At 39.4% G+C, this 16,314-nt stretch overlaps 1 protein-coding gene across 4 annotated transcripts in view; it reads left to right on the forward strand.

Annotated features, from left to right (window-relative positions):
* WDR17 (WD repeat domain 17) overlaps positions 1-16,314 on the forward strand; it is a 65,117-nt gene that overhangs the window by 32,812 nt on the left and 15,991 nt on the right. For all 4 annotated transcript variants that reach the window (XR_006266856.1, XM_043454501.1, XM_043454502.1 and 1 more), the window contains 9 exons: positions 1,736-1,818; positions 3,982-4,068; positions 7,276-7,440; positions 9,136-9,338; positions 10,704-10,853; positions 10,939-11,069; positions 11,501-11,626; positions 13,110-13,265; positions 14,181-14,245. Coding sequence is in view for 3 of the 4 variants with exons in the window: in XM_043454501.1 (XP_043310436.1) it covers positions 1,736-1,818; positions 3,982-4,068; positions 7,276-7,440; positions 9,136-9,338; positions 10,704-10,853; positions 10,939-11,069; positions 11,501-11,626; positions 13,110-13,265; positions 14,181-14,245 (1,166 nt within the window). In the remaining variant the exon portion in view is untranslated. The remainder of the gene's footprint in view (positions 1-1,735; positions 1,819-3,981; positions 4,069-7,275; positions 7,441-9,135; positions 9,339-10,703; positions 10,854-10,938; positions 11,070-11,500; positions 11,627-13,109; positions 13,266-14,180; positions 14,246-16,314) is intronic.

Genomic DNA, 16,314 nt, shown 5'->3' on the forward strand with positions numbered 1-16,314 from the left:
TGCTTTTCTCTCTTAATTTAATAGTTAATCAGCAGGTAGCATTATATTCTCTTAATTAGAAGAAAATCCAAGAGGACATCCATATGCTAAAATGAATTCTGAAAAATGTAGCTAAGATGCAGTTACTCACCTAAAGTTGCATTAGAGGTTCAAAGGAATTTTAAGCCATCTTCCACAAAATTGTCCAGGCAAATATTCAAAAGTTACAAAAAGACTAAGCTCAGAATGTGTCCCAAATCACAGTCCCAATTTTGTCACTTGTTAGCTCTTGACATAGAATCATTTTATTTCCTTGAGCCTGAATGTTCACCTATAAGATGGTAAAGTTGAATGTTTTAATTCTGAGTCTCAAATTTCATTTTTCCATAACACGTTGTAAAAACTCCATCTCTCCTCTTTACAGTGTCACAGATTGTACTCTTCCTTCTGCTTGGAGTTGAATTGTCCTTCCATTTTTTCCCTCTGTTCTGTTAATATTTGCAAAATATTTGTGATCTTGTTGACATGTTAGCTGTGAAGGGAGGAGAATAATGAACAGGGTCTAGGATTGTCCCTCGATTTCCTGAAATTTCATTCAAGTGGTTACAGTGATTACTGTACTTAAATTGTGGCTGGTGTTAAGGGGAGACTAAAGTGACTTTTTCTCTGGAGCTTTAAGGCTGTTTTACTAAGGTGGTCTTCTGTTTGCTATTTTTAACTTTTTTGGGGTGTCCACCTTTATAAAGATGGACACAGGAATGGAAGTGGTCTTTATACTCATTCAGTTGAAGGATTTGGGATCCTCCATTGGCTGAGTTCATCCTCGTGAACTCAGTGCACTTAGGGGTCAGTAATGTCTTAAGCTTTATTTTGTGAGGCCCACATAACAGTTAATTGAAGTCAGCAGTGTTAATTTTTCCCACATTTATTATCCTAAATTTAAGCAGTTTTGATACTGGTCCTATCTATGCTACTGGATGCTGGGAAAGCCGTGAATGACATAAGAGACGTCCTGGATGCTTGGGGCTGGCTGTGGGGTCAGATTGGGGCTGCCTAGTGCTAATGAGAAGGTACCTAGGTCACAAGACACCAAGATGCTGGGAGACTTGAAAATTAGTTGATTACACCCATTACCTAGTTGATGAGTGACATTCCTGTGTATAGATTATATTCTTTGTGTTTTTAAAAGTTCTAAGCATACCAGCTGTGATTATATTCCTTTACCCTTCTCCAGTCCAAGAGTACAGATAAATGTAGAGTACAGGCAAACATAGAGTGATCTGTTAGAATAATAACCTTAAGCCTTCCTTCTTTTATAAAAATAAAATTTTGAAGTTTAGAAGAACAATCAATAACAGTTGCTTGCAGTATCTCTTACACTGTAGTTTTAATAGCATTGGGTTTAAAAATGATAACTATCTTCATCATTATGGGAAAGATGGGCTTTCCTAGAAAAAGGTATAAAACTGAGCTTAATTCTACAGATGACTGACAGACTTTGGGTCTTTATCAGTGTCCCCCAAAAGGAAATAGAGCCACCCAGTTTATGTCTTAAAACAGTGGTTTTGTTTCTTAAGTGTGATAGCTTTATGCATTCATAAAGTGTATATTCAGCTTTCTGTTGTTCACAATAATGTCTCTGTAGCATCATCTAGAGCAAGTTCCTAATAGAAAAGTAATATTAGAAGAAGTAAATAAATAAGAGAAAAAAGGGGTGAATTATTTCTTATTGATAGGTATTTTGCATTTTTTGAAGCATGGAAAAAATGGGATATTCTGCATTGCCTGGAGTCATAAAGATTCCAAAAGAATAGCAACCTGCAGTGGTGATGGTTACTGGTAAGTACTGTGTATGAAATCACACTGTTTATAAAACATGGGTTTGATAATATCAGTGTCTCATGTTAGCACCTGTATTAAAATATTTGATAAGATTCTGTTTGTACAGCTCTGCCAGCTATCATAAATATTATTTATGGTGGCTTCCCAGGTGGCCCTAGTGGTAAAAAAACTTGCCTGCCAATGCAGCAGATGAGACCCAGGTTCGATCCCTGGGTCAGGAAGATCCCCTGGAGGAGGAAATGGCAACCCACTCCAGTATTCTTGCCTGGAAAATCCCATGGACAGAGGAGCCTGGCAGGCTACAGTCCGTGGAGTCTCAAAGAGTCAGACGCGACTGAAACGATTTAGCAGCTCCATGTGTAGGCACGTGCACTGCTGTGATATATCAGTAATAAATAACAATGCAGTGATGTTTAAAAATAAACCAGTAATTGCTTTCTAGATGTAAAACTGCTCAAATTATAACTAAATTCTGTGACTTGCCTCAAAGCAACTTAAAGTACTTTCAGAGTCTAATCCTCATCACGTTTTGAGGAAGGGGTATTTCATTTCCCAAGTGACTCAAGAGAAAGTTTCTAGACCATCAAGTGCTCTAGAAACTAGTTCACAGTATATGTTATTCCTGTAAAAAGGATAAAAAGGCTTTGCAAGGAGGAATAAGGTCATGCTGTAGGAAATTTCTAACTAACTTCTCTGACCCTGTGTTTCAGAAATATGTGAGTCCCAGGGAAAAGTAATTTTCCAGGAAACATATGTAAGGGAAGAATTGACCTTGAGTTTAAAAAAGAAGTTTTTAATCCAGTGGTACTACCATATAGCTATAGGTATTGTCATCTTTGACATGTGGTATAGGAATTTATTGTTGTTGAGAAATAGTTTATCTCCTCTTGGATTTTGCTACACCCTGCCCCATCTTCTCATCCTCACTTTTTAACTTCATTGGAAAATACAGAAGTTGTGGAAACCAAAGATCTGTACCAGGAAGCTAAAATTTTCAGAAACAACAGTATTAGGAATTTTTCCCTTGAAAAATGACTATTTGCTAATTGATACATACCAAAATATGAAATACGTACCTAAGAGTTTTTTTATTAGGGGATATGTAGTTAGATTTACCATGTATTTTCAGGGCAATAACTTACTTGGTAAATACCACAGTCAATCACTAAACATTTCTGAGTGTAGGTTACCACCACTTCCTAGTAGCCTCAAAAGTTTTGGTAGGCCTAGAAAGATCCCCTGGGGAAGAGAATGGCTGCCCACTCCAGTATTTTTGACTGGCGAATTCCGTGAACAGTAGAGCCTGGTAGGCTATAGTCCATGGGTTCGCAAAAAGTCAGACAAGACTGAACGACTATCACATTCACTTTCACATAACAGGGATATTTTAAAAGGGTCTTTTCCAAAGACTTTTCAAACTTTGCAGTACATTAATTTACACACAGCTTTGTGTTCCTAATGGAATTAATAGCCCTTGTGTTATGGTAATAATATAGAAGGATATTGTGTGCTCAGTCATGTCCAACTCTTTGCGACCACATGGACTGTGACCCACCAGGCTCCTCTGTCCATGGAATTTTCCAGGCAAGAATACTGGATAGGTTGCCATTTCCTACTCCAACAGTAGAGTATTAAGCTTTCTTTATTTTTGCATTGAAAGTGTCTGAAGTGTGTTTGGAGAGAAGGGGTCCTCCAGATTTCTAGTTGTATCCCTTAAAAAGTGCCATGAAAATGTTAGAATAACTTACATGTCTTGGACTTGGTGTAATAACACATATAACCAACTCTGTAAATAAGTTGTTTTAAACATAAATTTTCAACTGTTAAATTTTGAAACTGAAAATGTAATGCTTATGTTTTAAAATATATGTATTATACTATGTATTTCCTGAATAAATATAAGAAAATATGTTCTAAATAAAAAGGTATCTCCTTTAAGTAGGTTTCAGTGGGTTGGCATAATTAATACTATGTGATGTAAACATACTTATCATATTTATAATATCATTTACATGGTCCTTTTAAATGTTCCCTGTGCTCTGGAGACAAGGTCTCTATCCTAAAACATTTTGTTTAAATTACACAGTTTTGGCTTTCTTCCTTTGAATAATGTATTTAGAATGTCGTAATTTTCTATTAACATATTATACTCAATTTCAGTATAATTCGAACAATTGATGGCAAAATACTACACAAATATAGACATCCAGCTGCAGTGTTTGGTTGTGATTGGAGCCAAAACAACAAGTAAGTATTTTTCCCTGAAATAAGTAATAAACACTTTAAAAGATTTTGAATAACCATAAAGTTTGATGTTATTCTCATAAGTAATATTCATCACTCTTTTTAGGTGATATTCCCCTTACCTCGTCTTGTAACTGCATGTTTAACCATCTTTTTATTCCATTAAGTTTTTATGATTTAGGAATATTGATTCCTACTTTCAGACAACTTGCTGCTGCTTTAGGGAAAAGCATACAGCTCACTAATGAAAATGGAAGTCGGTCCCATCTGCGTGTGGCTTCTGAGAGGTGGCCCTTGCTCCAAACCCTCTTAGGAATCTCTGCAGTGGTATTGTCCCCATGACTTCCCATTGCCTCCGCCTGATGCAAATGCCATGACATGGGGTGATTTCCCAAGACGTGGAGCTTAGAATGGTTTTGAAAGGTCAACCTTGCTTAAGAGCCTGGTACTTACCATGTAAAGATCAGCTTAAATTTAAAAATTAATCCACATCAAACCTCCACTAAAATTGATCCTTTAAGCCCCTGCACTTCCAAGAATCTTGTGTTTCACACCTCTCTTTGACAGGATATAAATTACATTTATATGCCGTCAAATATGTGGGATCAATTATATCCTGTCAAATATATGGGAGACAGTGAAGGACAGGGAAGCTTGGCATGCTCCAGTCCATGGGATTGCAAAGAGTTGGACATGACTGAGCGGCTGAACAACAACAAATTGTATTTGAAAAGTCAAATTTTCTTTAAATATGGTGAAAATAATATGAATTATGCTTTTAAAATATACGTATCAGATATTCACACCTTATTGCACTGGGTTCTGAATCAAATCACTATTGCGCAGTGTTTTCCATCTCGGCTGCCTGAAAGTGCCAGCAACAAACTGCTGAAACCCTTGTTCTCCTTTTTTAGACCTTAGCATCCCTCAACTGTCACTTCCAGTCAGCCATCAACTCCTGTCATAGCCTCCGTCTGATTATTCTTTTCCTAATCACCCCCCAGCCACTGAGCCAGTGACGTTTGTCTGTTTGGGGACCGCTGCAGAAGCCTTCTAAATCAGCTTCAGAGTTCACACCTGTTGTCACCACTTCCTCTCTGTGTTCTCCAGGTGGCTGCCAGAGTGAGCGTGGAGAAATGCAGATGTGAGCACAGCTTTCTGTTGCTTAAATCTCCCAGCAGTTTCCCATTGATGCTGGGATAACATGCAGAGTCCTAGCCAGGCAGTCCATGTATAAGCCGGCTCCTCTGTGCCTTATTATCGCATCCCAGGCCCTGCTACCTCTGCTTCTTCACTCTGGCCACAGTGGCTTTCCACTTCTTGAACCAGCCAGCTCATTTTTGCCGCAGGGCTTCTGCTCCTGTTTGCACCTGCATCTAGGATTCTACTTCCCACCCCACCCGACCCGGTCCATCCTGACCTGGGCATACAGAACTTTTCCCTGTCTCTCAGCTCAGGAACCACTTCTGCAGAAAAGTATTCCTGAGCCCCATCTTAGGTAAATTTCCCCTGTAGTGTCGTACACCTTAGGACACTTAACATCAGCAAATTGTTTTAGTTGTGAATTGGCTACCTCTCCCTGAGATCAGCAGCGGTTCTCTACTTTTCACAGTATATTCTGAGCAAAACACTGTGCTTCTAGCCCTCACTATACCTTAAAAAAAGTAGATGTGTAGTAAATACTTGTTGAACATACAAATGAGTAGAATTACCTTGTGTCTGATCAACAGAACAGTTCCACATTCTTATTTCACTCTTTTTTAGGGTTAATAAGAATTTAAGAATTTGACCATTCAGGGGGAATAAAGATAGGAATGCAGTATGTTTTGTTGGTTAAGAAAGCTTAAAAAAAAAAGAATCCTTTATACTTAACTATTATGTTTATTGGTAAGCCTGTCTAATAAGTTTCATTTTTCATTTTGACATTTTTGTTTTTAAAAATCTTTTCTAAATGTTCTAATTTCTGTATTTATATTCCACTTAGTGTCTTAGGAGATAAGTGAAAAACATCTTGAACTTATAAAAGTTTATTCATATTCCTGAATTTATAATTTGGATAGCTGGTGTGTACATTTTTTGAATTTTTTTCATTTCTAAGATTTTATATCTGTGTATCTGCATATATATAAAATATACTCCTGTGTACATGTAACTATTTATATTATGCAAAATATATTTTCCCACATAGAGAAACACTCCTGTTTATCAGTGAGCCTTGGGTGCATGTAATCTATACATTTACAGACCAACCAGCATGCTAGTTTAAAGATTTCTGTTTTTTGACATGTAAGCGTTAATAAATATAGGTATTATAACCGATATGACAAAAATCAGCAGTTCGAAGTTTGGAGAAGGTTTTGATGACAATTGGGTCCAAAATGTGTAGCTTCGCCTCTTTAGCTTTGGGCCTGGGGACTGTCTCTATGATTGTTAATGTTCTTGGAGAGACTGTTGTGTCTGGCTCATGATTCCACAGGTCTGTCTAGTACTTGAATTCCACCATGAACAGTACTCCAGGCATGACCACTCGGGTACAGATAGTTGCTTAGCTTGTCTCACTGTCTTTAAGAATAATGAGCAATGATCATTAAAAGATCATATCCACATATTATATTTCCGAAGGATTCTTCTGGATCCAACGGTTAAGCATCTCAAGTTGGGGAAACCACCAGAGAGATTTGGAAAACAGGACTGTGACTGGCTTACTGTCAGATGAGTCGACCCTGGTCTTTGGGGAGTTTCCTAGTACACTTCTGGGGGAAACACTGCTATTTTGTACCAGTACCACAAAAAAATCTACTAGCAGTCAGGGCATGAGGTAATTAATAACTTGCCTACCAGCAGTTCAGCAGATCTCAATCACTGACCATTTGAGACCCTTTTCAAGTTCCAATAGTTGCAAAATACAAAAGTCTGAGAAATATTCAATTTATGAATCTGGGCATCTTGAAAAAAAAAACAAGTAAATATACCATTATCTCTCATCTGAGGGAAATAAAAAATTTACCTGATTAAAAGGGAAGCTTGAGAAACTGCACTAGAGCAGTTTCTATAAATGATGTTTTTACTTACATCGGTTTGTAGTGTAACTTCATGAAGGGAGCAGAGCATTCTGGTTTTAGAAATTAGTACGGTGTACATTTAAAAACTATCAGTAACAGGTATTATCAACACTGTCATTTTTTTAATGGGCCATTGATGATGTTTCAGAGACATGATAGCCACAGGCTGTGAAGACAAAAATGTTCGTGTCTATTACGTGGCCACCAGCTCGGACCAGCCACTGAAGGTGTTCAGCGGGCACACGGAGAAAGTGTTCCATGTGAGATGGTCTCCTCTGAGGGAGGGGACTCTCTGCAGCGGCTCTGATGATGGGTATGTACTTTGGATTCTTGTTTAAAACTCAAAAGCCTGCGATTTTCTAGAAATGTGCTTATTATATTATCCAACTTGTATGTGGAACTATTCTAAATACGTACTTAATAGGTAGGCAGTTAACAAGTATCTAATTGCATACGTCTAAACAGTGTTCCTTACTTACTGTCATATTCACGCTTTCTATATCCTTATTTGGGCTTCCGTGGTTGCTCAGACGGTAAAGAATCCGCCTGCAATGTGAGAGACCTGGGTTCATTCCCTGGGGTGGGAAAATCCCCTGGAGGAGGTTCTTGTGCTTGCTGTAGCTGCTTATTTCTATCTTACTAAGAACAAAGTTAACAGAAATGAAGATTGCAGAAGGGTCTGTTGGGGAAAATGTCTGAAACAGTAAATCCTTTTAAAATACAGAGAAGAGTTTATTTTTAATAATGTTCTCATATTTAGTATGTACTCTGTTTTCATTAAGAATGGAGTAAAAGATGATTATATGTGTTAAAGTGAAGAGAGGATATTTTAGAAATGAGAATGATCTAACATTCTTTTCTGAGTTTGTGAAAGTTTCTGAAATCTTGTCTGTGTTTTATATCAGACATATTTGCATAGTACAGTTTGGGCTATTTGAATAGGAGATAAATTGAGATAAGAAAAGTCTTACTTTGTGCTAGTAAAAGTTGTAATAGTAACCACATTATCCTGTCCTAGTATAAAAGAGAAGAAGAAAAGTCTTTTTATATAAAGTGGAAAGAGATATGCCTTAAATAAAAGTATATGATGTATATATATATATATATATATACATATATATATATATAATGGTGTAATATAACCTTTGGAGTATTAATATTTTGATATTTTCAGGTTGATGTAAATCTGTAACTTAAAGATAATTATGAGTTATCCAAGCAGAGTTGGCATCTGGAGGTTTTAAATTGATTTCGAGTTAAAATTTTACTTCAATAATATTTGTATTCTACAGTCAGTAAACTCCAGTAATATTATGAATCCATTTGTATTTAAATTTTGTACTTGATCTGAGAGTGATTCCACAGACTAAGAAACTTACTTTACTGACATAAACATGAACGGTTTACTGTGTTGATAAAAGCATAGAGCTCTGTAATGACCTAGAGGGGTGGGATGGGGGCCCTGGGAGGCTCAAGAGGGAGGATATATGTATATCTGTAGCTGGTTCACTTTGTTGTACAACAGAAGCTAACACAACATTGTAAAGTCATTATCCTCCAATAAAGCCTTTTTTAAGAAGCATAGATAGGAATTGATTTTTCAAATAATATCCATCATCATATATGCTGTATTTTCATGATACAAATAATCTGAATGTATTTAAATGATCATACACATGTTGTTAGTCATATTTTTTCTTTGGCTTTACCTGCTTTCGATAATTTAAGAAAGCAATTTTTTCAAACATATAAACTGTGAAATCATATATGTAGTATCAGTAGTAAATGACCAGCAAAAGTAAAGAAGAAATATTTTAATAGGCTGGCTCCAGCCGAACTAATTATTCATTCTTTGCACTGTGGAGAATCAACATATCTTGAAACATAAACTGCTTTTTCAGTATGCTAAGAAATAATCACTAACAATATGTGCTCCATTAAAAATATATTGACCCTTTAGATAAATTATAACTTGAATGGTATTATATGCATAATATTCTGTTTTCAGTTCTGTTCGAATCTGGGATTACACTCAAGATGCGTGCATAAATATTCTTAGTGGACACACGGCGCCTGTGAGGGGACTGATGTGGAATCCTGAGATCCCATACCTGCTAATATCTGGCAGCTGGGACTGTACTATAAAAGTGTGGGACACACGAGAAGGAATATGTTTGGATACTGTGTGTGATCATGGTGCAGATGTGTACGGTAAAGTGTTTTTCATGTACTTCTAAATTTTGCTGTATTAATGATTTAGTTTCTGAGGAATACAGTGTTTTTGAAGAAATCTTGCAGTATTTCATTTTGAAATAAGACTTACCTTATTGGAAAGTGTGCATTCAAGAAGTTTACTGTTTCAGTAGCAGAATACACAGAATAAAATAGAAAGCATCCCCAGAAATGATCAGAAGATAGCTATTGTTAGCTCTGTGGTGTCTCTGTCTCTGCAGAGAAGCAGACACCCCCCGCACACACACCCTTGGGTTTTTCTCACTTAGCATCACCCCAACAGTAAGTTGTAAAACAGGACATCAGCCATAACTTAGTTATGACTTACCTAGCCATTCTTTTACCTCTGCTCTTGGATATTTAAGGCAGTGTTTTATTTTTTAATATAGTACAAAGTTTTGTAGTATAAATGAGTTGGGAAAGGAAAATCAGATTTCTTATCTTTCGCACATCACTTAGCTCACATGTGTGGCACCCAAACATCGATGGGGTTAGGTAGTTGAATTATGAATGCAAAATGATGATTCAGGGAAGCTAACCGTAACTAACCCACTGCAGTACTCTTGCCTGAAGGATCCCATGGACGGAGGAGCCTGGCGGGCTACAGTCCATGGGGTCATGGAAGAGCGGACATGATTGAGTGACTGTATACACACAGAACCCTAATCTAGTCATTTGTAACAATGTGCTTGACCCCAGTGGCCTTTTGGTTACTGCAGTGCAGGCCTGGGGACGGGAGAGAGCCCCATTTGTGGACGTTCTAAAGTGAAGGTTCTCAAATCTTCCTTTATCTTTTAGTGAGAACAGCCAGCCAGCCAGCCATTAACTCACAGATCACTGTGTATTCCATTGATGTGACTGCCAGTTTGCTGATAGAGCAGCTGAAATGTAACTTCAACATTGTCATCCAGGACCATCTGCTTTCTTATAATTATTCAACTCTGTATTCCTGTCTATAGAAGATACTTAGTACTTTTTTGTTTTAAACATCCTTGTATCATTTACAGCCAAGACAGAAATGTTATTTAGAACATTTCTTCATAACTTCAGCTCTGAGGAAGTAGGGCTTCCCTGGGGTTTCAGAAGGTAGAAGAATCTGCCTGCCATGCAGGAGACCTGGGTTCCATCTTGGGGTTGGGAAGATCTGGAGGAGAGAATGGCAACCCACTCCAGTATTCTTGCCTGGAGAATCCCAGGGACAGAGGAGCCCTGCAGGCTACTGTCCATGGGGTCACAAAGAGTCAGATACAGCTGAGTGACGAACACTCCTCACACTTCGGAGGTACACATAAATAAAAGTTTTTCGGTGCTTCCTTTAGTAAATGGCTTTATTTCTCCCTCCAGGTCTCACATGCCACCCACGCCGCCCCTTCACAGTGGCCTCCTGCTCCCGGGACTCCACAGTGAGACTCTGGTCACTAACGCCATTAATCACTCCTTTACAAATAAATATTCTGGCAGACAGATCCTGGGAAGAAATCATCGGGAACACAGGTGTTGAAACTGCGTGTATTAGACCTTCTTTCTAAATATGATTTGATAAGCACTCTTTTCTCATTAGGTTGTATCCCTTCTCCAGATTCTGCCATAGAGCCAGGCGCGCCCCCGCTGCTGTGTGGCAAAGTGTCAAGAGATATCAAACAGGAGATAGAGAAACTAAGTGGAAACCTTCACGTGAAAAAACTCAGATGGTTTTCAGAATGTTTATCCGTAAGTATTGTAGGAATGAAATGTGAAAATTTCCTCTTTAGCCAAAACAAGTCATGATGACTTGCTGTCATTAAGTTCACATGTTTACTTGTATTGTCTCAGTGTAAGAATGCAAATGGAAACCAGAAACTCTAAATAAGGTAGGAATCTCCCTGGTGGTCCAGTGATTAAGACTACATGTCCCAATACAGGGGTCCAGCTTCGATCCCTAGGCAGGGAACTGAGATCCTGCATGCCACATGGTGTGTGGTCAAAAACACAAATAAAAATAAAGAGACACAAATTTCTTTAAGAAAATCAACAGTAAGGAAAATACTGTTTTGTTAATTTTTCAAGTTTTATATGCCTGCATTATATTTTTAAAGATGCAAAATGCTCTGAAGTTTTTACTTCATTTTTATGTCTTTGGGTGTCCTGTATCAACTTTTCAGCCTCCAGGTGGCAGTGATAATTTATGGACCTTAGTTGCAGTGATAAAAGGGCAAGATGATAGCTTACTCCCTCAGAACTACTGCAAAGGAATAATGCACCTGAAACATCTGATTAAATTCAGAACGGTAAGTAGCATATGCAGTTGTGCTGTGCTAAAACAAAAATTACTTTTGCCTTTTTGTCATTAAAATATGAAAATTATTGTAATGTATATAATTAGAGTGGATAGACTAAAATAAATGAATATTGAAGAGATAAATCTTCAATAAAAATTGATCATGATAATATGAATTATTTGAGAACAGACTAAGGCAGTCATGGTTTTCACAGATTGAATCTCATGAAATTCTTCAAACGTCACTTGGAAGACCCTTGAAATGCTTTACCTTTACACTATTACCAGATGATCATATGTGTGATTTTTGTCTCAGAGGTCTGCCAGGCTGTCTTCTGGGATATGTTTCATAAAAAATGATCATATCTTATCCTTTAATGGATTTCAGTACATCTTATACATGAAGTGATATGCAGTACCAATAGCAAACCAGTCCTGGGACGAGAAAGAAGAAAAAGCTTTTCTATTTGAAGTATCAGTGGTTGACTTAACTGTTAGACCATGGGGAGACTCGTGCCAGGGGTGTGGATTCAATGCTGTAAGAAACAGTCATTTCCATATAGAGGCACCTCTGTGATTCAGTCAGTTCACTTCAGTCACTCAGTCGTGTCTGACTCTTTGCGAACCCATGGACTGCAGCACGCCAGGCCTCCCTGTCCATCACCAACTCCCGGAGTTTACCCAAACTCATGTCCATTGAGTCAGGGATGCCATCCAACCATCTCATCCTCTTTCGTCCCCTTCTCCTCCTGCTTTCAGTCTTTCCCAGCATCAGGGTCTTTTCCAGTGAAGCAGTTCTTCCTATCAGGTGGCCAAAAGACTGGAGTTTCAGCTTCAGCATCAGTCCTTCCAATGAACACCCAGGACTGATCTCCTTTAGGATGGACTGGTTGGATCTCCTTGCAGTCCAAGGGACCCTCAAGAGTCTTCTACAACACCACGGTTCAAAAGCATCAATTGTTTAGTCCTCAGCTTTCTTCACTGTCCAACTCTCACATCCATACATGACCACTGGAAAAACCATAGCCTTGACTAGACGGACCTTTGTTGGCAAAGTAATGTTTCTACTTTGATTATAAGCCCGTAATGACTATAACAGTTACCTTTGACAGTATAGAAGCCAATGAGAGTGAGCCAGTAATTTTTAGGTTTTTATTAAAGTCCTTTATATATATTTTTTCCACCAGTCATATACTACTTTATCATTCACTACCTTTTGACCTCTGGGCTTCTGGTGAGTTCTAAGAAAAATCGGATTCAGCCTCTTCCCACCAGCACCAGCCACATCTGGACCCCACTCTCTACCATAACAAAATATTACATTTAAAGAAGTATTATACTTTATGGGCAAAAAGCAGTGATTTTTAAAAAATATTTAATTTCCAGCTCTGTATGTTTATAAAGTGTGTATCCATATGATGCTTTTATAATCGTCTGTTATCACTGGCTCTTGCATAATGAAATTTAGGAAATTTTGTTTTCTTCTTACCTAGTCTGAAGCCCAAGAACTCACCACAGTGAAGATGTCTAAGTTTGGTGGTGGCATTGGTGTCCCTACCAAAGAGGAAAGACTGAAAGAAGCTGCCCAGATACACTTGTGGCTGGGACAGATTCAGAGATACTGTGAGCTGATGGTTGAACTTGGAGAGGTAATGGGCTGTTAAAGCAAAATCAAGAGAGTTTAATGCAGTATTCTTAGTTAAATACTCAATTTCAGGCTTGTCTTTCTCCAGGTCTGGTTGGTCCTCTGCTCACCTGATAACAAGGGTGTGCCTCAGAGCAGGAGTTATTGCAGAGAGATCTTGGGCGAGCAGTGTCAGCGTTGTTGTTAACACATGCATCGTTAGACATGCATTTCCCACCCAGACTACGGGATCGGGAGCTCCAGGGATGGAGCCCAACACGGGTGCTTTTCTAAGCAAGCCCTGGGGAAAGAAATGGCAGCCCAGTCCAGTATTCTTGCCGGGGAAATCCCATGGACAGAGGAGCCTGGCGGGCTACAGCCCATGAGGTTGCAAGAGTCAGACATGATGGAGTGTATGCGCACATGCACGCACATGGGTGTACACACACACACACACACACACACACCAGCTTCTCCTCACACAGGCTCGCCTTTGAGAACCACTGCCTAAGCCTGGAGTCTCTGATTCCTAAAAAAATCTGTGTTGGCTAATTTGCTTCCAGTGGACTCCCCTAACACTGTCTGTCCATCCCACGCTGGCCCAGAGAAGCATCTTCTCTGAGGGTCAGCTGCTGAAGAGTGCTTCTCCGGCATGTCCCAGTCCTTAGGGAGCACAGAGTTAGCAAAACAGAGTTCTCCAAAAAGGTTAGGATGGATCCATCCTGTTAAAATTGAGAACGGTGGGTGCCTTCTGGAGGTGGGTGGTGACTGAAGCAGAGCCTAGCAGAGGCGTGGCTCCTGTCCCGCCATCTGAGAGTGGCTTTCCTGAGTGTATTCAGCTTAAAAACTTACATTGTAGATGTGAGTTCATTTAAAATAAATGTCTGTTAAGAGACCACACACTCCAAATGGGTCTGTTTCTGCTTTTCTCCCGTTCTAGTGGGACAAAGCCTTGTCAGTTGCACCAAGTGTGTCTGTGAAATACTGGAAGAAGCTGATGCAGAGGTGAGGCAGACCATCTGTGCCCAGATGGACGTTTAACATTTTGTTAAAATAGAAACAACATGTACATATGCTAGTAGCCCTTCAGATTTTTGACTTTTCCGTTGTTTTAAATGATAACTGAATTTTGTATCTCCTGATACAATAAATTAAACAAATCGGTTATAAGTCATTTTGGCATTTTTGGATTTGACCTAATGTCTGATAAGAACAGTGGTGGAAGGCAAGTTTCCCCCTGTTGATGGAGGAAAGTACGGGTCAGTCGACGTGCTTACCGCTTAACATGTTGCAGTTGAAAAGTATGGATATCAAGTACTGCTGATAGTCAAGATGTTTTACTACTGAACAGGGTTACCTGGAGGTCCTTGACTGGAATGCAGTAAATGAGATTTTTTTCTGAGGTGTATTGGTTTACAGGAGCTGCCGTAACAGAGGACCACAGAGTGTTTCGAACCACAGAAACATGTCCTCTCCCGATTCTGGAGGTCCTGAAGGCTAGAAATCCGCTATCAAGTTGTCGGCAGGGTTGCTTTCTCTTGGAGGTTTTGAGAAGGAATCAGGTCCGCTCTTCTCCCCTGGCTTCTAGTGGTTACAATCCTTGGCACTTCTGCGGCCCCCCTTGTCTTCACGTGAATGATCCCGCATGTGTCTCTGGGTCCACATTTCCCCCTTTTAAACGAGGATACCAGTCATATCAGATTTAAAGTTTACCCTAATCTAGCATAACCCTATCTTAATTAACTATTTCAGCGAAGACCCAATTTCCAAATAAAGTCATGTTCACTTTAAAGAATCTGCCTGCAATGCATTAGATACAGGTTCTGTCTCTGGGTCGGGAAGATCCCTTGGAGGAGGGCATGGCAACCCACTCCAGTATTCTTGCCTGGGAAATCCCATGGACAGAGGATCCTGGTGGGCTGCAGTCCGTGGAGTCGCGCAGAATCGGACACGACTAAACAGACTAAGTACACGCACATGTGGGTTAGGGCTTCCACGGGTCTTTTGATGGCGGTGAGGGGGACTCAGTCCAACCCATAACGTAAGACTGTTCTCTGTCCTGTTCTAGTCATTCATTCCACAAATATTTAGTCCTCACTACGTGCCAGTTACTGACGAGTATTGTTTACTGAGTAATTACCTTGTTTCTGGCATTAAAAATGAAGCATTTGGTTTTCATTTCATGGTTTAGAAAAAATTCATCTGTGACTCACATGTACCAATAAAATGAATCAGAGACTAAGCCTGAAATCCAGGGGGATTAACACATTAACCAAGGGAAAGGGAACCGTTTCCATCAACTACTCTCCCCAAATAAGTGAAGCAATAGGCTGGCTCCAGCCCTCAGACTGCAGGCTCCTTATCCTAAGCTCTAAGAATCCTGAGTGATTCTCAGTTCATGTACCCTCACTGAACAATTGTAAAGTCCTTGCTCCCACTGAGACCTTAATAAAGTCGAGTTAACAGAGGATATTTATGTCACAAAACAATTTTGTTTCAACCCACCTGATTTTCTCTGCTCCTTAGTTCATGTGGTGGCCAGAAAATCATCTCCCTTCAACTCCCAAGTTTATGTTTTATGGATTCAGCCATTCGCAGAGATTGATAGGCAGTCTCTCAGTCCAACTTACAAATCTCCAGGAAGAGAGTGTTGTTTCTTAACAGCTGTAATAGGGAAGTCAGAGTCAGATGGTGAAAGCCTTGTTGTTGGGAAAAATGCCAGGAACTGGAAACTGTTAACAGTGATCCGTTAGTTGCTCAGTCATGTCCGTCTCTGCAAACCTGTGGCTGTAGCCCGCCAGGCTCCTCTGTGCATGGAATTCTCCAGGCAAGAATACTGGAGTGGGTTGCCATTTCCTTCTCCAGGGGATCTTGCCGACTCAGGGATCGAACCCAGGTCTCCTGTGTTGCAGGCAGATTCTTTACCGTCTGAGCCACCAGGGAAGGCAGACCATATGAAAAGTGTCTACTGTACCCACCCAGAGATTGGCAATTGAAATGTAGTTTAATGCAAATGCCAGCATAGATTAAATATGCCAGGTTAGTTTTCAACAAAACTAAGGTTAAACATTAAG

Source organism: Cervus canadensis, chromosome 31, assembly GCF_019320065.1.
Source record: "Cervus canadensis isolate Bull #8, Minnesota chromosome 31, ASM1932006v1, whole genome shotgun sequence".
Lineage (NCBI taxonomy): Eukaryota > Metazoa > Chordata > Mammalia > Artiodactyla > Cervidae > Cervus > Cervus canadensis.